This window comes from Bubalus bubalis, chromosome 12 (genome assembly GCF_019923935.1).
Source record: "Bubalus bubalis isolate 160015118507 breed Murrah chromosome 12, NDDB_SH_1, whole genome shotgun sequence".
NCBI classification, from domain to species: domain Eukaryota; kingdom Metazoa; phylum Chordata; class Mammalia; order Artiodactyla; family Bovidae; genus Bubalus; species Bubalus bubalis.
In genome coordinates, this window is record NC_059168.1 from 72,709,137 (window position 1) to 72,731,194 (window position 22,058).

The 22,058-nt window shown below is 44.9% G+C and overlaps 1 protein-coding gene across 3 annotated transcripts in view; it reads right to left on the bottom strand.

Annotated features, from left to right (window-relative positions):
* The window catches only part of DRC1 (dynein regulatory complex subunit 1), a 37,362-nt gene extending 19,914 nt beyond the window's left edge, over nt 1-17,448 (bottom strand). For 2 of the 3 annotated variants that reach the window (XM_044926149.2, XM_025261409.3), the window contains exons 1-7: nt 17,210-17,448; nt 14,492-14,579; nt 9,315-9,427; nt 5,891-6,074; nt 4,637-4,774; nt 3,561-3,647; nt 2,851-2,973 (exon numbers count right to left, since the gene is read on the bottom strand). In XM_044926149.2, the coding sequence (XP_044782084.1) occupies nt 2,851-2,973; nt 3,561-3,647; nt 4,637-4,774; nt 5,891-6,074; nt 9,315-9,427; nt 14,492-14,579; nt 17,210-17,364 (888 nt within the window). In that variant the 5' untranslated portion in view covers nt 17,365-17,448. The remainder of the gene's footprint in view (nt 1-2,850; nt 2,974-3,560; nt 3,648-4,636; nt 4,775-5,890; nt 6,075-9,314; nt 9,428-14,491; nt 14,580-17,209) is intronic. The other variant, XM_006046221.4, reaches the window with a different exon arrangement.
* Between the last annotated feature and the right edge of the window lie 4,610 nt (nt 17,449-22,058).

Below are 22,058 nucleotides of genomic sequence, written 5' to 3' on the forward strand. Positions count from 1 at the left end.
TCTTATCTCTTAACCTCTATAATCTCCTCATGTCCCATGTCCTTCTTGGCTTCATTCATGTCCTTCAATAACTTCTTGACTTCATTCAAGCATTTGAACATTGAATTAAGAACATGAGGTTCCAAGCCTACAACTGAACAGCAGTAAGTTACTCAGTTAGGAAATGGGGAAAGAACCTGAATAGACATATCTCCAAAGAAGGCATGAGATGAATACTGGGCACATGAAAAGATGCTCAACATCACTAATCATCGGGGAACGGCAGATCAGAACCACAGAGAGATAGCACTTCACACCTATTAGGATGGTTGTTATCCAAAGACAGGACAGCAAGCATTGGCAAGGATCTGGAGAATAGAGAACCCTTCTACACTTAGCAGGAATGCAACCTGGTACAGCCACTATGGAAACAATATGGCAGTTTCTCAAAAAATTAAAAACAGGGTTACTATTTGATCAGGTAATATTAATATGTAACCTGAAAATTTGAAATCTGGAACTCGAAGAGGTATCTGCACTCCCACGTTCATTGCAGCATTATTCACTTCAGTCAAGATATAGAAACAATCTAAATATCTGATGATGGACTAATGGATTTTTAAAAGGTTCCCTGGTGGCTCAGGCAGTAAAGAATTCACCTGCAATGTAGGAGACTGACGTTCAAAGCTGAGCTGGGAAGATTTCCCCAGAGAAGGGAATGTCTACCCATTCCAGTATTCTTGCCTGGAAAATCTCCATGGAAAGAGGAGCCTGGCAGGCTACAGTCCATGGGGTCACAAAGCGTTGGACACAACTGAGCAACTAACACTATATACATACAATGGCATATTATTTAGCTTTTAAAAAAAGGAAATCCTGCCATTTGCAACAATAGAAATGGACATGCAGGACATTATGCTAAGTGAAATAAGCCAGATACAGAAAGACAAATACTGCATGATCTCACTTACATGTGAGATCTAAAATAATTAAAAAGAAGCAGAGAGGAGAATTTGCAATGAGGGGCGGTCAAGGGCTGGAGGCAGAGAAGGCAATGGCACCCTACTCCAGTACTCTTGCCTGGAAAATCCCATGGATGGAGGAGCCTGGTAGGCTGCAGTCCATGGGGTCGCGAAGAGTCAGACACGACTAAGCGACTTCACTTTCACTTTTCACTTTCATGCACTGGAGGAGGAAATGGCAACCCACTCCAGTGTTCTTGCCTGGAGAATCCCAGGGACAGGGGAGCCTGGTGGGCTGCCGTCTATGGGGTCGCACAGAGTTGGACACGACTGAAGTAACTTAGCAGTAGCAGTAGCAAGGGCTGGAGGAGGGGAAGGTGAGGAGGTACTAGTCAAAGTGTTACAAAGTTTCATCTGTGCAAGATGAATAAGTCCTGGAAATATAATGTACAACCAAGAGCTCATGATTAACAATACTGTATACTTAAAAATTTGCTAAGAGGGTAGATCTTTATTAAAGGTCTTTACTGCAAAAAGAAAAACAAAACAACAACAAAAAAGAATGTGAGGTTCCATTATTTCACTGTTAGAGACCAGTATGTACTTCTATCATGTAAATAGTCATAGAACCAAGATAACTTCAGAAAACTTAACTATAGCTATTTTCATCAACAGTGTAATGTGTACAGCCCACAGAAGCCACACTGCTTTTTCACAAAAGTCTACTGTTCCTTGTCAGTAACTCTCAGCTCCCTGACATTAATATTAAGAAAGGCTCAAGAAAATTGTCAAGACTGGAAAAATATTTTTAGTCTAATAGGATTTTTTTTTTTTTTAATGTTTAGGTCCACGGCAGTGAAAGTGCTGAGTCCTAACCACTAGACCGCCAGGGAGTTCCCTAATAGGGTTTTTTAAATTTAATCTCATTTTAGAAAGCTACAAGAGGAGTTAAGAACTGAAATCCTACCAAAGGCTATGTGGAAAAACTGTAACATGGTTTTCTAGATGAAGACTGAAATGAACAGAACATGCTTGAATGTTAAGATGCAACCATGTTACATCTAAATATAATTAGGGATAATTTTTTTTAACCGATGTTGAAACACAGAATCCTAGGTTTGTACAGAACTTTAGAAACCAGAAAATCTAACCCCCTTCCCACTGCAGGAATCCTTCTTCTACACTGAAGACAGACACAGTCATTCAGCCTCTGAATACTGTATGACATAAAAGGACTCTTTGTTCTGTGGGATGACCCTTTTCTGTGTTAGACAGTTCCAACTATGAGGCAGTTCTTTCTGATGGTGAGTCAGAATCTGCCTTACTGCTATGTTCAACCAATATCAGGAGGCTGTTTGGAATACTGGGAAAGACAGAGGTTACCAAGGCACACAGAACTGGGTTTGAATCCAGGGCTTACCATTTACCAGATAAATAAACAGCCTTGTCTCTGAGCCTCAATTTCATGGCATATAAAATGACACTAGTGATTTCTCCCCTTCGAGTTATTATAAGGATTACAGTTACTATAAGGAAACTGTGTGTTAAGTGCCTGGAGTATGGTAGGCACCCATCGCATGGTGGCCACCCTACCATTACCTGGCTCTAGAAATATTTTCCTTCCACCCAGCAAAAATGCACAATTCTCTCAATGATCCCTCACATGCCATGGTTTCTAGACCCCTTCAGCATCTTGGCAGTTTTCCACTGGTTTTTACCAGAAAGAATTCCTCCACATGTTTATTGTAAATAAGCTCCTTCAGATATGATCACTGAGAGCACATAATGAGTAAGTATTGGTTGGATGGACTAGCTCTAGAATATTATGGGCAGTTGCTAAGGTTGAGACATTCACAGGTGCTCCGTCTGCCAAGCCACCCAGACACCCTGGCAGAGAAACAAGTCACACCTGCACGTCCTGCTCCAGCTTGATCTTGATTGTGTTGTACTCTTCACAGTCCCAGATCCTCTGCTTGTTGAGCTGTTTCTCATAGTCCTCCACTTTCTTGATGCGGTTCATCAGATATTCCAGCTAAAGGCACAGGGAGAAAAGGGGAAGGACGGGCCCCATCCCTGTTCTAACTCTGAGGGGAGTCTCTCTGCTCTCAGAACCCCTGTGCCCCAAGGCTTTGAACTCAAAGGAAATGGCTTGCATTGCTTAACAGGGTCCTGACTCTATAGACTCTAAGAGGAGTGCAGACCCTGCCATCAAACATTTGTATTTCTAAGAAAAAAAAAAAAATCTAATGGATTTTGGTCATATTATTTCTTTATGTCTCTGAAATAAATTGATAATCTCACATCCTTTAGAATGTGTCTTAAAACAGTTTCTTGAGCCACAAATACCCATGGCTAGGGGAGATACCCAGGAAACAAAGGAGAGAGTGGCAGGACCAGTGAAACCAGAGGGCTACACACGTGGTACCAACCACCACCACCACAAGAAGGGGCCATCCACGGGCCCTGCTGCTGCCCCGGCAGTCGCAGTCAGGATGTGGGGCTACAGCAGTCTTCCCCAAGGGAAAAAAGCTGGCAAATTCAGCCTCAGCAGGAGTCACTCCAGACTCTACGAATCACCACTGACACCCTCTCCGCCTCCCCCACAGGCCACTCCCTGACCTCTTTGGCGTTGTGAGCCTGTAAGGCCCGCTCCCATTTCTTCTTATTGCTGGTCAGCAGCTCCTGTCTCTCCATCTCAAATGCTTTCTGAGACCAGAAAGAAAAAGGGCTCTTGTGTCTGCTTTAATCAGGCAGATCCCACAGCATCAAAGAGCGCTCAGACAGCAGCAGCAGCATCGCATCTCCACCCACACAAAGTTGAACCCAAATGCAGACTTGTCAGGTTTCATTCACCCAAAGCACCGTGGAAGGAGCTGCATGGGGATTATTACAAAGCCTACGCTTCACAAGGATTGTGAAAGGAAATATGCCAGCCGTCCTATGTCCAGTGGGGGACAGCCAGGGCCTAGAGGTCACAGGAGCAACCCTGGCTTGTATTCCAATGGGACTCAAGTGGGAGCATCGCAGTGGCTGGGGTTTCCATGAAGCAAAGGCAGCATGGAGCTTACAGAAAGGGGGTGGAGGGGGTGGATGGGAATGCAGAGAAAAGTCTGTGCTAATCCAAACAGACAGGCCCCCGCCTCTTGGCTCTTTTCCATATTTGGAAAGGCCTGTCTGGATGTCAGTCCTTAACATTTCAGGCCAGTCCAGAGTACAGGCTCCTGGATTCTGCTTGGCACGCCCCTTTCCCCTCCCCACGACTGTCATAAATACATCGGATAAGTGGCCTGATGTTCTGGAACACTGATCTCCCTCCTCTACTCCTCTTACTTTACCCTGTTTTATCTTCTTTCCAAGTGCTTATCACCGCCTGTCAAATTATGTACATAGTAATCTATCTGTCTATTGTGTAGCTGCCTCTGCTAGAATATAGGTCCCATCCAGGACTTTGTCCCTGGTTGTTGCCCCAGCCCCTGGCACAGTGCTTGCCATTTAGTAGACACTTGCATATTTGTTGGAGGAGGGAACGTATGAACAAGCAAATGAATGAAACCCTAGAGCAGAGACCTCAGTGAGAGCAGTGAGACAGAGCAATGACAGCAGCCTAGGGCCCTCCCTGGGTGGTTAGGACAAGCCAGCCTGCCCCCCAGGGGCCTCCTCCCAGGCCAGGGGGCAGTTGTCTCACACACCATTACCTCGATATTTTGGAGCTCCTGGCGAAAGGTTTTCATCACATTCTTCACCTGCTCTTCCATCCTCTCCAGAAGCAGGCAGATGTCATCTGACTGTTTCTTCAAATCCTTCACGTACTGGTCATCTTTCATTTTTAACTCCTAGAGAAGAGCACATCAAAGGTTGGTCACCAACTGAGACAGAAGCCAGAGGCTGCCAGCCCCCCACCCCCAGATCACCCTCGGACCCCTCCCATGAGCTCATGCACTAGAAAATACAGCTGCACAGAGGCAAGGTGCTGGATAGGCTTCTTCCTCGCCTATCCAGGGAGAAGCATGGGTCTTTGGAGCCCATGGGCTCAGCTCAGGGCAAAGCCTCAACGAGAAGCCCAGGATCAAACCCCGAGAGGACTACTTGCTGCAAATCTCCCTGCAGGCTCCCAGAAAACCCGGGTGGCTCCTGCCGAGCAACGAATGTCCATGTTCTAACACGGGCACACATTTACTGCAGACTGTTCCATTCCTTAACTAAGCACAGAAAGCCTGAAACGGCATTTACTACAACAGGACATCTTTCTCTTAGGCAGCCAATGATTCTAAAATGACTACAGAACTTTTTCTTCCATTCCTTAACTAAGCACAGAAAGCCTGAAATGGCATTTACTACAACAGGACATCTTTCTCTTAGGCAGCCAATGATTCTAAAATGACTACAGAACTTTTTCTTCCGGATATTGCCTGAGGGACTTCCCTGGTGGTCCAATGGCCAAGAATTCACCTTGCAAGGTAGGAGACACTGGTTCGATTCCACATGCTACCAAGCAACTAAGCTTGCACACCACAACTAAAGAGCCTGTGTGCCCCAACTGACACAGCCAAACAATAAATATATACTTTTTTTTTTAACACAATAATCTTTTAAAAAAAAAGTGTATAGCCTGAAACAACAAGGTCCTACTGTAGAGCACAGGAACTATATTTAATATATCCTGTGATAAACCATAATGGAAAAGAATATGAAAAAGAATGTATATCTATGTATAACTAAGTCACTTTGCTATATAGCCGTAATTAACACAACATAGTAATTCAACCATACTTTGATTAAAAATATTTTTACATACATACAATACATACATACATACAATACAGCTTGTATTGCCCAAGCTGTACCACATTCTTGGTAATGAAGTAAGGCCTCTGCCTTTCTCCATTCAGGAAAAGCATGCATTCCCCCAGCTCCATCCCCTGTGGCGGGACCCAGGGCCAGGCTCTTGCCTGCTGTAACTCGCTGATCAGCTTGTTCTTATCTTCGATCAGCCCTGCGCAGTGCACCTGCTGGGCATTGAGCATTTCCCACAGCTCCTGAGGGATTGTCCGCTGCTTGCCCTCCTCCCACTTGACGGTGATCTCATCAAATTTGTCCTGGCTGGTCTTGACCTCGTTCTCCAGCTTTTCAAGTCTGCAAATATATAAACAAACCAGTTCTGGAGGCTGCTTTCCAAGAGTATGGGCTGATTCTCTAGGATCTGGAAAACAGGCCAGGGAACCAAGCCCTTAGAACCACTGCAAACCAAACCAGACTCTAAGAAATCTTCTTTTAGTTTAAAGCTTGACTGTAAACAACAGGCCAAATAAACAAAGTGACCCAGGACAAAAATGGATCAGCATTAAAGCTGTACAAACACACACACAGTTCGAGAGTCAACTGGTCATATCCTCTGAGTAAGACGGTGACTCTTGATCACAAGCACTTGGTCACAAGTCCTATAGCTTGTGTTCAAATCCTGATTTTGCTACTGGCTCTCAACTTTAGGCAAATTGCTTAACCTCTGTAGGCCCCATTTTTCTCAGCTATAGAATAGAGAGGGCGGAAGTATCTACCTTCTTGTGACCGTTGTCAGGATTAAACATGATGATTCCCAGCACAGTAGTCACTTAACAAATGGCACTCCTATTACTATCTTTTAATAATAGAACATACAAAAAGGAAATACCACCATTAGCAATGAAAAATAGGAGTGGTCTCCCAGAATTTCAAAAATGCCAAAGAAACCATGTGATGGAGCACACCAAGGAAGGGACTGGATAGAAGAAGGCATTAGGGCTGAGATGTGAGGCCCCTTCTGACCAGGACATGTGCCTGCAACACTCTCCCAACTTCAGTAACTGGTTCTTCTATGAGATCGTCCCCAAACAAGAATGCAAACTCCCTTAATGAAAAGAATTACAACATAAATATCTCATGATCCCTTCTCTCCTTCCCACCTTCCAAGCTAGGGCATGGAGGACATCTTATCATTCCATTAACTTTTTTTTTTTTTCCCAAAACATGAGTAACAGCTGTCGGGTTACATTTCCAAAACCCACATTTATCTTACAGCCGCTACCCACGACCTTCCATTTCTTCTCAGGGGCTTCAGGAGAAGCCCGAGTACTCAATGGGGCCCTCAGGGCCTTTCCACAGTCACCCTGCTGGAGATCAGTCAGTTCAGTCCCCAGGCCTTGACAGGCAGTGGGAAATTTCAAGAATAAATTATATCAGGCTTCCCTGGTGGCTCAGGGAAGTGGTAAAGAATCTGCCTGCCAACACAGGGGACACACGTTTGACCTCTGGTCTGAGAAGATCCCACATGACGTGGGACAACTAAGCCCGTGAGTTGCAACTGCTGGAGCCTGCGTGCCTAGAGCCCATGCTCCACAACAAGAGAAACCACCGCAAGGAGAAGGCAGTGCACCGCAATAAAGAGCAGCTCCTGCTCCCCACAACTAGCAACAAAGACCCAACACAACCAAAAATAAATAAATGAATAAACAAATCCAGAAAAAAAAAAGAATAAATGATATCTTAGTGACAGTGGTAAAGCTGCTAATGGAGAGAACTACTCCAATACTTTGGCCACCTGATGCAAAGAGCTGACTCATTGGAAAAGACCCTGATGCTGGGAAAGATTGAGGGCAGGAGGAGAAGGGGACGACAGAGGATGAGATGGTTGGATGGCATCAACAACTCAATGGAGATGAGTTTGGGTAAACTCCGGGAGTTGGTGATGGACCGGGAGGCCTGGCGTGCTGCAGTCCATGGGGCTGCAAAGAGTCGGACACGACTGAGTGACTGAACTGAACTGAACTGAACTTATGTAGAACCAATGAAAATACTGTTGTGAAAATCGCACTGTGTATGTACCTGCTGAGAGAAGCAAGATGGCCCTGTGGGCTGCTTTTGTAATTGGACTATAGGTAAGGAATTCATTGAAGAACAAGCCAAAGAGGACCTCTGATCCTGATGTTATCAGTCCTCTGTGTGCAAACCAAGGAAGCGGAATCCTGCTAAGCAGCTTCTGTCTCCCTGTCAAGGAAGCTGAACCCTGGGAGGTAGGTGTGCCAACCACCCACCTGCTGAGGCCTGGAGCTGAGAGTTGGCCACTGAAGAGTTTCCATCATCCCCCGACCCTCTATACTTCCAGTCGTGGACTCCTTAACATGCTGCTTAACGTTCTTTAACATGCTGCTACATTTGTACACAGCCTTCATGGGTCTGGTTTTTATGATTAAATGTCCAACTCTTTGTGGCCCCATGGACTGTAGCCTACAGGCTCCTCTGTCCATGGGATTTTCCAGGCAAGAATACTGGAGTGGGTTGCCATTTCCTTTTCCAGGGAAATCTTCCTGACCCAGGGATCAAACCTGGGTCTCCTGCATTGCAGGCAGATGCTTTATCCTCTAAGCCACCAGGGAAGTCCTAGTTTAAACCCAGAACAACTTAATCTACCTTCTCAACCCCATCCTTTTCTTCCACCACCCCTATACATCCCTCACTTTTATGCCATTCCCAAGCATCATACAATCTCATGCCTCTGTACAAGTTGTTCCTGATATGCCCACTCCTTGGTTCCTCCAACTCCTATTCATCCCTTATGGCCCACCTCAAATATCACTTTGCCTGAAAAGTTTTCTCTAATCTCTCCAGGGAAAATTAAAGGTCACCTTATACATGTTTCCATAACTCTTATACACAACTTTGTTATGTAATGTACTGTGTGTGCTCAGTCGTGTCTGATTCTTTGTGACCCCAAAGATTGTAGCCTGCTAGGCTCCTCCATCCATGGGATTCTCCAGGCAAGAATACCAGAGTGGGGTGTCATATCCTACTCCAGGGGATCTTCCTGACCCAGGGATCAAACCCACGTCTCTCACGTCTCCTGTACTGGGAGGTGGATTCTTTGCCACTGCACCACACGGGAAGCCCATACATACCTTTGTAACGTGTGCTAGTCGCTCCGTCATGTCTGACTCTTTGTGATCTCATGAACTGTAGCCCACCAGGCTCCTCTGTCCATGGAATTCTCCAGGCAAGAATACTGGAGTGGGTAACCATTCCCTTTATTTTAACGCAAATCATGGTGGGGTGGAGGTTGCACATCTATCTCAACCAGACTATGAACATCAAGAGCAGAGGCCATGTCCACTCCTCTTTGTATCCACCGGGCTTGGAACACATTAGAAAGGTAACACTTGAGGAAGGAGGAGGGAAGCAATGAAGGAGGGGGAGAGGGAGGGAGGAGCGGAGGGAAGGGGGACTCAAAAAGGCCATGAAGTGGATCCTTCTAGACCAGGTTTGATAAAGAACTGGGAGAATTTGGGGACCCAGAGAAGAGACATTTCACATCCCCCAGGCTGCAAAGCCCAGGAGGTTCCTCACCTCTGACGCTTGATCTCCTCTTCCTCGACTCGCCTGTGGATCTCTCTGATATCTGCAGCTACCTGGATATTTGTCACCAACTCAGTGCCACAGAGCAGCAGTTTAGCCAGTTTCTGAAACCAAATAAGAATTTATAAAGCTAGAAACACTTGCACAACTGTCTGTAGCTGTGCGATCCAACCAAGCAGGAATTAAAAGCTGCCTGATGACTTATGACCAACCTAGATAGCATATTCAAAAGCAGAGACATTACTTTGCCAACAAAGGTTTGTCTAGTCAAGGCTATGGTTTTTCCTGTGGTCATGTATGGATGTGAGAGTTGGACTGTGAAGGAGGCTGAGCGCCAAAGAATTGATGCTTTTGAACTATGGTGTTGGAGAAGACTCTTGAGAGTCCCTTGGACTGCAAGGAGATCCAACCAGTCCATTCTGAAGGAGATCAGCCCTGGGATTTCTTTGGAAGGAATGATGCTAAAGCTGAAACTCCAGTACTTTGGCCACCTCACGCGAAGAGTTGACTCATTGGAAAAGACTCTGATGCTGGAAGGGATTGGGGGCAGGAGGAGAAGGGGACGACAGAGGATGAGATGGCTGGATGGCATCACTTACTCGATGGACGTGAGTCTGAGTGAACTTCGGGAGTTGGTGATGGACAGGGAGGCCTGGCGTGCTGCGATTCATGGGGTTGCGAAGAGTCGGACACGACTGAGCGACTGATCTGATCTGATCTGATGACTTTTAAGAGTAGAAGCTACTTAGCAACCCGTTTCCATCAGGACACTCATGAAGCGACGTTACAGCTTTTGATCTACAAGCATTCTGCACTTCTGGATGTACTTCAGTTTTAGTGTCACTAGAGAAGGGACCAGCCCACCAGGACGAGGGCATGTGCTCTGGGCACATCTCGGCACTTTCTCCAACAGGCCTCTGAGTGATTGACACTGCCAGGGTCCTTTCTAAGAATCTCAGTTGGGGAGGTGAGACATATAATAATAATAGTTGTCCTGCAATGTCCATTTCCCCCCTCTCCTTTTAATAACAGAACACCCATTTTAGCTGGGCATTTGACCTCTCCAAAAAGATACACCTCCCAATATCCCTTGCAGCTAGAATGCACATGAGCAGCAGTGCCTGTGCCACTTCTGAATGATGCCTTGAAGGGGAAGCTGTGCCCTCTCCTGCCCTCTTTTTCTCTATCTCCCAGGCTGGCACGTGATGCTAAGTATGTCATGGTCAGCAGACAGAGGCAACCTAAGGAAGGGCGGAAGGAGCTGAGGTTCCCAACCTCGAGGAACCCCCATATCAGCCCTGGACTATGTCCACTCTGAGCTATTAAATGAACCAGAGAAATAAGCTTCTATCTTGTTTAAGCTAATGTTATGTGGGACCTTTGGCTAGAGGTGTTCTAACACAGGCGACTCCTGTAATTGACTGCACGACCCCTCCCTCAAAGGCTACTGGAACCCCTCTTCTATATTCCTCTTTGTAAAGTTCACACTCAGCATCTTCACTCCTGACTTTTTGGTGATGTCTTGATTTCAAGATAATACATCCTCTCAACAAAAAGTTCAGGTATCCTCAGGTTATGTCTGAGTTTTTCCAAGTCTGTTCTAGAACTTAAAAATTTTCCAACTCTCAGATCATTTCTGAATGAGGAACCTATAAATTTCTCTCCTCTGAGAAGTCACTGAAATGGTCAGAGACTCTATTTCCTCTCTCTCTTCTATGGAAATTTTGAAATGTGGCTTTAATGAATACATAACTGAACTTTAACCCAGATCTCCAGGGTGCTTCAGACTTTTTTAAACAGCTCCAGCCTTATCACTTGTGCCAAATGGTTTTAAATGCATAAGGAAGTATCGACTTTCCTGTAGTTTTGAGCAATTTTATATTTTCTACTCAGATAATGTGAACATCAGAAATATCTGAATCAAGTATTTAAGATCCAAAGTAAAACTGCAAACGTTGCTGTCACCAACAGATTAATAGACACATCCTAACATTTTTGAGACCCCGGGTAAGAGTTTAAATGAAGGTCCACATATCACATACCTAGATATTTAAAAATTATAATTCAGTGTAATAAGCCATTAAACACATTGTGTCTTCCTACCTTGGTACCTTCATAACAGAAGTCCTGGTTTGAATTCATACTATGACTCGGAGCTCAACTCAGAACTTGATGGCTAAGGGGGAGACAGTATCAGCCCCCAGCCTAGAGCCCAGCCCCTGGCCACCAGCCTGGAGCCCAGGCCATTCTCTTCATACTCCTAGCTCCGCATCCTGCACCATGAAGGGCTTCAGATGCCGGCATGTGAACGTCTCAGACCACACATGGGAGCTCTATTAAACCCTTTGGCCATCCCTAAGCAGAACAAAACCTAGGAAGCGGCTGATGCAGGCCTTGAAAGTGGGCTCAGAACCATTTGGACAGGGAATTTGGAGTTCTGTTCTCTTATGGGAGCACTTGGGCTCTGAATAAACTTGAGGCAAGTCTACTTGAGGGGACGCATCTGGAGGAGGGCCAGAACAGGACACAGGACTCTCCTCATTACCACTTTTATTCAATGGGCTAGAAGCATATCTAGTGCAGCAAAGCAAGAAAAACAAGTTTTTAAGTATCAAAATTGAACAGGAAAAGATAAAACTGTCATTTTCAGATGATACGATTATATGTTAAAAAAAGAACCCACAGGTTAACTATGAAAATTAACAAGTGAATTTGACCACGCTGCTGGCTATCAGGTCAATATGTCAAAACCAATTATACTTTTACATATCAACAACAAACAATTAAACCTCGACAAAAAGTGTAAAACATTGCTAAGTGATATTAAAGAATACTTATATGCAAAATAAGGGATATTTTATACTCATGGGTTGCAAATCTATATTGGTAAGATATTAATTCTTTCCCAAATTGATCTGTACTTTCAACCTGATCTCAATTAAAATCCCAGCAGGTTTTCTGGTGGAAATTGAGAAAATAATTATAAAATTTATGTGGAAATACAAAGGGTCAAGAACAGCCAAGACAACTCTGAAGAATCACAAAGCTGGAGGACTTACTCTAGGGTATCAAGGGCTGCCATTTGGCTACAGTAATTAAAATAATGTGGAAGTGGCACAAAGATGGACAAATGACCAACAGAACAGAAAATCTAGAAAACAAACACACATGTATGATCATCTCGTTTGCAACAAAGGTGCATTGCAATGCAGAGGGGAAAGAATGATCTTCTCTTTAAATGGTGCTGGGTTAATTAAAGATCTATTTAGAAAACAATGAACCTGGGGCCCTACTTTTACACCACACACAAAAAATGGATTCCAGACAGATTATAGACCGAATGTAAATAAACAGTTGAACAATGAACTGTCTAAAAACAAAGCATGGAAGAATATCTTTATAAACTTGGAGTTGACCAAGGCAACGGCACCCCACTTCAGTACTCTTGCCTGGAGAATCCCATGGATGGAGGAGCCTGGTAGGCTGCAGTCCATGGGGTCACTAAGAGTCGGACACAACTGAGCGACTTTACTTTCACTTTTCACTTTCATGCATTGGAGAAGGAAATGGCAACTCACTCCAGTGTTCTTGCCTGGAGAATCCCAGGGACGGTGGAGCCTGATGGGCTGCCGTCTATGGGGTTGCACAGAGTTGGACACGACTGAAGCGACTTAGCAGCAGCAGCAGCAAACAGGAAACAAAAAGAATTACCATTTTTAAAAAAATTATTGATAAGGTACAGGGTCAAGGGCAGTGGCCCCTCCTGCCCAGGTCTTGGAGAAGAACTAGTTGTTAATGCCTTGATATTGAAAAAGGTAGTATTTTCTTTATAAACTGAAATGTATAAATGTTCTTTATACTCCTCAATGCCAACATGCATGTGTGCTCTGTCATACCCAACTCTTTTGCAATCCCATGGTCAGGGCCCTGCCAGGCTCCTCTCATCATGGAATTTTCCAGGCAAGAATACTGGAGTGGGTTACCATTTCCTACTCAATGCTAACACTCTTCACGATTTAAGTCCTAAGTGAAAGCAACATAGAAAAGCTGCTAATAAAAACAATATTCTCTCTCTGGTTTTACACTCAACTTTTGAGTGCTCAGGATGAAAAGTATTTTCAAGATTATATCAGTATCAACTAAAAGAGTATTTTCAAGATTATATACAATATTCCTTTTGTCCTACAGAGAAATGCTCAGAGATCATCCAGCTTTAGATAAAGTACCCTAAGTCCAAAGGGATGATGTGACATCTACTTCACAGTTATCAACAGATCTGGAACAAATACCCATTAACAGTTCAATATTCTTTCCACTACAACAAAACATCTTATCCTTGACCCAGGACGGTCCAGGTAATTCAGTTGTTTCTAGATATCTCTAGGCTCTATAATCAGACACAACTGAGTGACTGAACTGAAATGAGGCTCCATAATACTATTTCAGTAATTTGAATACTTTCTCTCAGTAACTGCATTTCAATTCCAGAAATGATCTCTTCTCCTCCCCACTTTTAGAAATCCCATCTATCTTTCTAAGACCCAGCTCCAATCCTACTTTCTCCTTAGAACCTTCCCTGACCAGGCCGGCTGGGTGAGCTCTTTTCCATGCAATTAATTAATTAAATGTGGCACTGTGCCAGTTGACGCTCCCTGCTTTGAACTACTGTTTATCCCTCCTGCACCTCTTGCTTCAAGTCCTTTATTACCTGTTTCAGGAGCCCTGTCATCACCATGGGACAGCGATTAAAGACTTTCTTTTAGTGTTCACTGGGTACAAGTTTGGCCCTACTCCACAGCCACAAAGAGGCCTTCGCTCATCTAGAACCTAACAGTTCCACTGGGGACCCCGCATGCACACACATTTGGAAAGTCCAGCAAGGCAGAAAATTGTCTATAGTGAAATAAATGAACGGTACAGACAAGAACGGTTCCATGTGTGACTTCAAAGAGTTTGACCTGTTTCGCGGAAGACATCGTGAAGAAGTTGGGCCGTGAGACAGTTTTAAAGTCTGGGAACCGAGATTGAGGAGAGGGGAAGAGGGAAGGGAGAGGACAGGAGGGAAGAAGAAGGGAGAGGCGGGGCATGGCATTGCCGCATCAAAGGCCCAGCACAGAAAGAGTGAAGCCTACTGGACTGGTGGGACCCATTTATACCCCATTTCCTACCAGTCTGCTTTCTTCTTTCTGTTTGTAGCTCTTGCTTTGATCTTCCTCACTCTCCTTCTTCCCATCTAAATATTCTCCAAGAGCTTCCCTGGGATGGAAAAAACATAGAGAAAATGAAGTTTAAATTCTAGGAAGTAAAATCTTTCACTCTTTTTTTCCTAACTTTGATTTTTGTTTTGTTTTGTTTTTTTAAAATCTTTCTGCCCAGCAGTGCATGGCCTGGGGGATTTAAATTTAAATTTAAAATTTTCATAGTATATTTCACCATATACAAAAATATATTCCATAGGGATAAAAATTCAAATACTAAAAAGAACACAATCCAGGATTTCCTTGGTGGTCCAGTGGTTAAGACTCTGAGTTTCCAATGCTGGGGGTGCCTGTAGGATCTTAGCTCGCTCCCCATGGAACCTGCCTCCCCTGCATTGGAAGGGCAGAGAATTTTTTACCCCTACCCCCACCACCCGAGGGGCATGTGGGATCTTTGTTCCTCCAAACCATTCCCTAAAGAGCAACAAGGGTGATCTTAACATGCTTAGAAAGTTGAGAAATTCTCACACTAGGTTGTTGGCCTGTGGGTAAGAGCTATAGCCATATGGAAGGTCAAATGGACACTCCAAAACTGCACCCAAGTGCATAAAAAACAATACTGTAGACCAGGGCTATGGCAGGGATTAGCATCACCCTTACGGATCTCAAGGACTTCTCAGGTGGCTCAGTGGTAAAGAACCTGCCTGCCAATGCAGGAGACGTGGATTCAATCCCTGGGTTGAGAAGATCCCCTGGAGAAGGAAATGGCAATCCATTTCAGTATTCTTGCCTGGAAAATTCCACGGACAGAGATGTCTGGTGGGCTACAGTCTACAGGGTCACAAAGAGTTGGACATGAGTGAGCGATTGAGCACACAATACAATTAGGGATCTCACAGATGTGGGAGTGGTGGTGCCTATCAAATCTCCATTTAATTCACTGGTCAGGTCCCTGCAAAAACTGGATGGATGGAGCCAAGAAAATGATTGTCAATTACTGCAAGTTCAAGCAAGCAGCAGTTCTAATCGCAGCTGCCTTGCAGGTCCTTGCTTGAGCATATGAGTGTGGCGTTAGGTACCTGGAATGTGGCCACTGATTGAGCCAGATACGCTATTTCTACCTCAGTCAGGAAAAAGGATTAGAAAGTTTATATCGAGGAGGAACAGATAATACACACTCATACAGCCCTCGTACTTGCAGGGCCATGTCAATGCTCCTGAGCTGACAAACTAGAGTCTGGATAGATCAGGACCACTTGGATATCCCACAGAGAATCACATTGATCTGTTATCTCAGGGCTGACAAACTTTGGCTGATGCACCAAATCTGATTCACTTGCTTTTGTACGGCTCAGGAGTGAAGAATGATTTTTTTACATTTTCAAATGGTTTTTTTTTTGAGATCAAGATGAATAGGCAGAGCACAGGGGATTTTTAGGGCAGTGAAACTCTTCAGTACAATACTGTGATGGTAGATACATGTCATTATATATTTATCAAGATCTAACTGTTGTAACCAATGTACCATTCTGGTGAAGAATATTGATAGTGGAGGAGGTTATACATGTGTAGAGTGTGTGTTAGTCACTCAGTCGGGTGTGACTCTTTGTGACCCCATGGACTGTAGCCCACCAGGTCCTCTGTCCATGGGATTCTCCAGGCAAGAATCCTGGAGTGGGTTGCCATTTCCTTCTCTAGGGGATCTTTCCAACCCAGGGATCAAATCCAGGTCTCCCACATTGCAGTCAGATTCTTTACCATTTGAGCCACCAGGGAAGCTTCATACATGTGTGGAAGTAGGGGGTAAATGGGAAACCTCTGTAGTTTCCACTCAATTCTTCTGTGAAACTAAAACTGCTATAAAATATGAAGTGTATCAATTTAGAAAAAAAGATCTAAAGATGAAGAATATTCTGTGACACATTAACATTATATGAAATGCAAATTTCAGTGTCCTTAAGTAAAGTTTTTGTTGGAACACAGCCACATCACTTTAGGGCCCTTGTGTCCAAAGGCTGGCAGACAACAAGAGAAGCACCGTCTTGGCAAGGCAGCTGACCCTGACCAGCAGGACGAGATATAAGTGCTGTTACACAGGGCGGGTGTTCAAGCGGTCACGGGTTCACGCAAATTCCCATCGGTCCCCCTTCTTAAGACAGGCCACAAAGTCTGTAAGTGGACGGGGGTGGCAACCCCAGCCTGAGAATGGTATGGTTATCAGCCTCAGACCCTGCAGGAAAAGGTATTTGTGTCACACAACCAGTTAAGCCACTGAGACCAACAGAAGTGATAGCCGAGGTCTGCTCTGTAACCCCTTGTGGAAGGAAGGCAGGCTGGGAGTCAAGGAGGAAAGACAGACCTCGGACGACAGGTCATGAAGCCCCAACATCTTCAGGTACGGCCCACAGTGCCTGGCGCAGCAGGCTCTCCGTGAACGTGCTGGAGGGATTCCTTTTCCATCTTTCACTTTACTAAGTGTATTCAGTGCTTTAATATCACATACTTTGTTTGAACCTTCTGGTAGAAAAGTTTTCTATCTCATCAAGAAGCAAGACCAGCTCACACGTAGGGCACGCGAGCCCCTCACTGCAGGGGCTCCGGCCTGGAGAAGCCACCACCTCATTTCAGCATCTGGGTCACCCGCACCCTGGGCGCTCCTCGGAAGAACGCGCCCAAACCCTGACTCACCGCCTCCGAGCTTCCAGGCGCGCCGCGATGCGCAGGCGCCGGGCCTGGATCCGCTCCTGAGGATTATCAGAATGTATGGAGGGTCCGAGAATTGGGGGGGCTAAATGTTCCTCCTCCTTCTCCTCCAGGACCCCCAAGGATCCCGGCGGATTCATGGCAGGTGCCTTCCGCCCCCCGGGCAGCCCTGCCTGGACCACCGTGGGACTGCAGCTTGGTTGCTAACAACAAAGCTGTTGCCAGGGAAATGCAGTCACCTGACCCGCACCTGGCGTGGTTGCGCGCGCAGCCCCTAAGGCCGGGCGCACTGGTGTTCATAGCGCTGTTGTCTCAGTTTGGGGCTTTATTCCTCTTTGCCGCAATTACGGTGAGGACTGTATTGAATCCCCCACTAAGGCTCAGGTGGTATTAACAGAGGCTGGAAGACTTAAGAGCTGAACCAAGTTGTGATTCATCACTTACCGACCTTCATCCATCAAATAAATAATCCTCAAAATCACCATATTCATCTAATGTAATTCAGTGTCTATTCTATGCCAATCAGTGTGCTAGCTCCGAGGATCCAAGGGTTGTCCTTTCCTCGATGGAGGGGGTAGAATAATAGGTTCACTCAGAAATTCTAAACTAAAGTACATTGCACCCACCTGCCTGTCATCCATTCTTTTTTAAAATTAATGCATATAACTTTATTTTTGGCTGTGCTGGGTCTTCTTTGCAGCAGGGGTTTTTCTCTAGTTGCCACGAGTGGGAGCTACTCCTTGTTGCAGCGCATGGGCTTCTCATTGCGGAGCAAGGGCTCTGAGGCACAAGGGCTTTGGTGGTTGCTGCTCCTGGGTGCAGTAGTTACAGTCTCCAGGCTCCAGAGCACAGGCTCAATAGTTGCAGCACACAGGCTTAGTTCTTCCGTGGCATGTGAGATCCTCCCAGATCAGAGATCCAACTTTTGTCTCCTGCACTGGCAGGCAGATTCTTTACCACTGAGCCACCGAGGAAGCCTCGTCATCCATTCCTGTTTGAGCTCCTACTCTTGTGTACTCAGCCTCTATCGACTCTAGAATGTGAAAAACCCCTGCCATCAATAAATTTATATCCAACAAGAAACTGTTATCTTCTGTAGCGGTTTTCAGTAGGGTTACACTCCATCACTACCCGCAATCACATACAGAAAAAGGAGGAGAGCAGAGAAAAAAAGGTAGGAAAGGGAATGAGGCGGGGAGGAATGAAAGTTAAGAGCACAGAAGCACATTTAAACTTTTGAGGGAGCACTGTCCCTTGAAAAGCACTATTTCCTGGGTGTTTTGTACATGTCAAATGTCACATTGCGACAAAAAACACACAGTGCTTATGTAGCATTAAGACCCATTCGAAAACAAGCAGGATAACATTTGATTGAACCTTGTCCCACTGGCCTGAGAGAAACTCGGAAAAGGGCACTAGGGTAGTAAGAAATTGCAGACAGGCCCTGCCACCTTGGGTATGGCGCAACTTACTGTTTTCTCACCTGTACTGCCTGCCTACTCAAATCACAAGCAACAGTGAAGCCAAAGAAAATAAGCCCCTTGTGAATAAGCCCTACCCAGCGGCAAATGGAGTTTTCTTTTTTAAATTATTTTTTCCAAGCGTGCAAGGGGTAGGCAGATTTAAGAGCACCAAAATCTTGGAGCAGCTAAGTCCAACAGCTGCCTGGATCCTTGTCCCATATGTAGCCAGGGTGAGGAGTCTGGAGGGTGCGGGAGGAGTAGGTATTTGCTTCTGGGCCTCAGCCCTCTGCCAGACCTCTCTCCCCTTTAGTTGTAACCTCAAGCATTACAATAAACTTCCTTGGGGCCAAGGAACCAGAGGGGCAATGCATAGTTCTGACCGCTAACTCCTCCAGGTCCTGGGCCAAGACTCCACCATCTGGGAGAAGAGAAACAAGTACCACTGCGTGTGCATGTCAACGGCTGGGAGTAGGATACCTAAGAAAGTCTGTGGGAATCGGCTGTCATACAAGAGATGGCAGAGAGCGCAAAGGTATCATAAAAAGTCATAAAGAGCAATCAATAGGATGCTTGGCTAAGAGCCAGCCATTTTTTGTGATAAGGATGCTGAATCTCTTTTTTGCTGTTTGAGCTTTTAATAAAAGGCTTGTGCCTTTTTTTCCCTTTGCTCCGTATCTGGGCAGCTGATTTAAACAAACAAACAAAAAACCATGGGAATTCCCTAGTAGTTTAGTGGCTCAGCGGTAAAGAATAAGCCGGCAGTGTGCAGGAGACACTGGAGATGTGGGTTCAATCCCTGGGTCAGGAAGATCCTCTGGAGAAGAAAATGGCAACCCACTCCAGTATTCTTGCCTGGAAAATCCCACAGAGGAGCCTGGCGGGCTCCAGTCCACGGGGTCGCAAAGAGTTAAACTGAGTGACTAAGCACTGACTGCCCTTAGTGGTTAAGACTCCACGCTGCTAAAGCAGGGGCACAGGTTTGATACCTGGTTGGGGAACTAAGATCCCACATGCCATGTGGCACAGCCAAAAGATAAACAAAAAACCCTGGGTGCTCCCTTCTCTGGTGGAAGGTTCCACCTGTGTGTGCTGGCTCTACCTTCTAACCATAGTTAACACCCCAAGCCAGTGTCTTCTGGCTCTTTTTGACCATTTTCCAACCAGCTGGAAGGTCTTCACTGCTGTTACAGTCTCAATTATACAAATAACAAACCTTTTTCATAGGTGTGGAGGAAAACAATACTCTCATTTATTACTGAAAAGACATTTTAGGACAGTTTGCCAGTATCAATAGTTTAGAAGAGCATATGTATTGAGTAGGCAATTCTACTTAAAAGAATTATCCTTGAGAGATAATAGATCTAGGATACAACCCCACAGGGTCAAAATTACATGAGTAACTTTTTGAAGTTTAGATAGACCCAAGCTGGTTAGCCCTGCTGCCAGGCCCATTCTAGGTGTTTGAGGTTTGCATTCAGAAGGAAAGGGGTAACTGCTAAGGCAACCAAGACGCTGGGAGGGCAGGGGATTAAGAAAACATAAGCCAGAGAATTAGCCTGGGTTAAAATATGGGCCTTTTCCTCCCTCACCTTCTTTAAACCTGCTACAGAAAATTTTGAATGCCCACTGTCAGAACTGGGAGATCCAATTCTGATGGTTTTAAAAAAGGAATATTTTCCTCAGAAGCAATGTTAGAAAATATGAGTTTTTATGAGATATATATATATATATAGAAGCAACAGTTAGAACTGGACATGGAACAAGAGACTGGTTCCAAATAGGAAAAGGAGTACGTCAAGGCTGTATATTGTCACCCTGCTTATTTAACTTATATGCAGAGTACATCATGAGAAACACTGGACTGGAAGAAGCACAAGCTGGAATCAAGATTGCCAGGAGAAATATCAATAACCTCAGATATGCAGATGACACCACCCTTATGGCAGAAAGTGAAGAGGAACTAAAAAGCCTCTTGATGAAAGTGAAAAGAGGAGAGTGAAAAAGTTGGCTTAAAGCTCAACATTCAGAAAACGAAGATCATGGCATCCGGTCCCATCACTTCATGGGAAATAGATGGGGAAACAGTGGGAACAGTGGCAAACTTTATTTTTTGGGGCTCCAAAATCACTGCAGATGGTGACTGCAGCCATGAAATTAAAAGACGCTTAGTCCTTGGAAGGAAAGTTATGACCAACCTAGATAGCATATTCAAAAGCAGAGATGTTACTTTGCCAACAAAGTTTCGTCTAGTCAAGGCTATGGTTTTTCCTGTGGTCATGTATGGATGTGAGAGTTGGACTGTGAAGAAGGCTGAGTGCCGAAGACTTGATGCTTTTGAACTGTGGTGTTGGAGAAGACTCTTGAGAGTCCCTTGGACTGCAAGGAGATCCCACCAGTCCATTCTGAAGGAGATGAGCCCTGGGATTTCTTTGGAAGGACTCATGCTAAAGCTGAAACTCCAGTACTTTGGCCACCTCATACGAAGAGTTGACTCATTGGAAAAGACTCTGATGCTGGGAGGGATTGGGGGCAGGAGGAGAAGGGGACGACAGAGGATGAGATGGCTGGATGGCATCACTGACTCAATGGATGTGAGTCTGAGTGAACTCCGGGAGTTGGTGATGGACAGGGAGGCCTGGCATGCTGTGATTCATGGGGTCACAAAGAGTCGGACACGACTGAGAGACTGAACTGAACTGAAAGTTTAGGTGCACTAAATGTGGGTTATTAAGTTCTTGAGCAATTAGCCTGGAAAATTAACACCATACATTAGTACTGTTTATATGGGAAGATGGTTTCTGTTTTTAAACTTTATTTTGTATTGGGGTACAGCTGATTAACTGTGTTGTGAAAGTTCAGGCAAACAGCAGGGGGACTCAGCCATACATATACATGTATCCATTCTCCCCCAAACTCCCTTCCCATCCAGGCTGCCACGTAACATTGAGCAGAATTCCCTGTGCTATACAGTAGGTCCTTATTGGTTATCCATTTTGAATGTAGCAGTGTATAAATGACCTTCCCAAACTCCCTGACTATCCCTTCCTCCAGGCAACCATAAGCTTGTTCTCTAAGTCTGTGAACCTCTGTATTTTAAGTTCATTTGTATAATTTCTTTTCAGATTCCACATAAAAGGGGTGTCATATGATATTTCCCTCTCCCTTTCTTACTTCACTCAGTATGACATTCTCTAGGTCCACATTATGTTGCTGCAAATGGCATTATTCCATTCTTTTTAATGGCTTAGTAATATTCCATTGTATGTATGTAACACATCTTCTTTATCCATTCCTCTGTTGAGGGACATTTAAGTTGCTTTCATGTCTTGGCTATTGTAAACACTGCTGCAATGAACATTGGGGTGCATGGA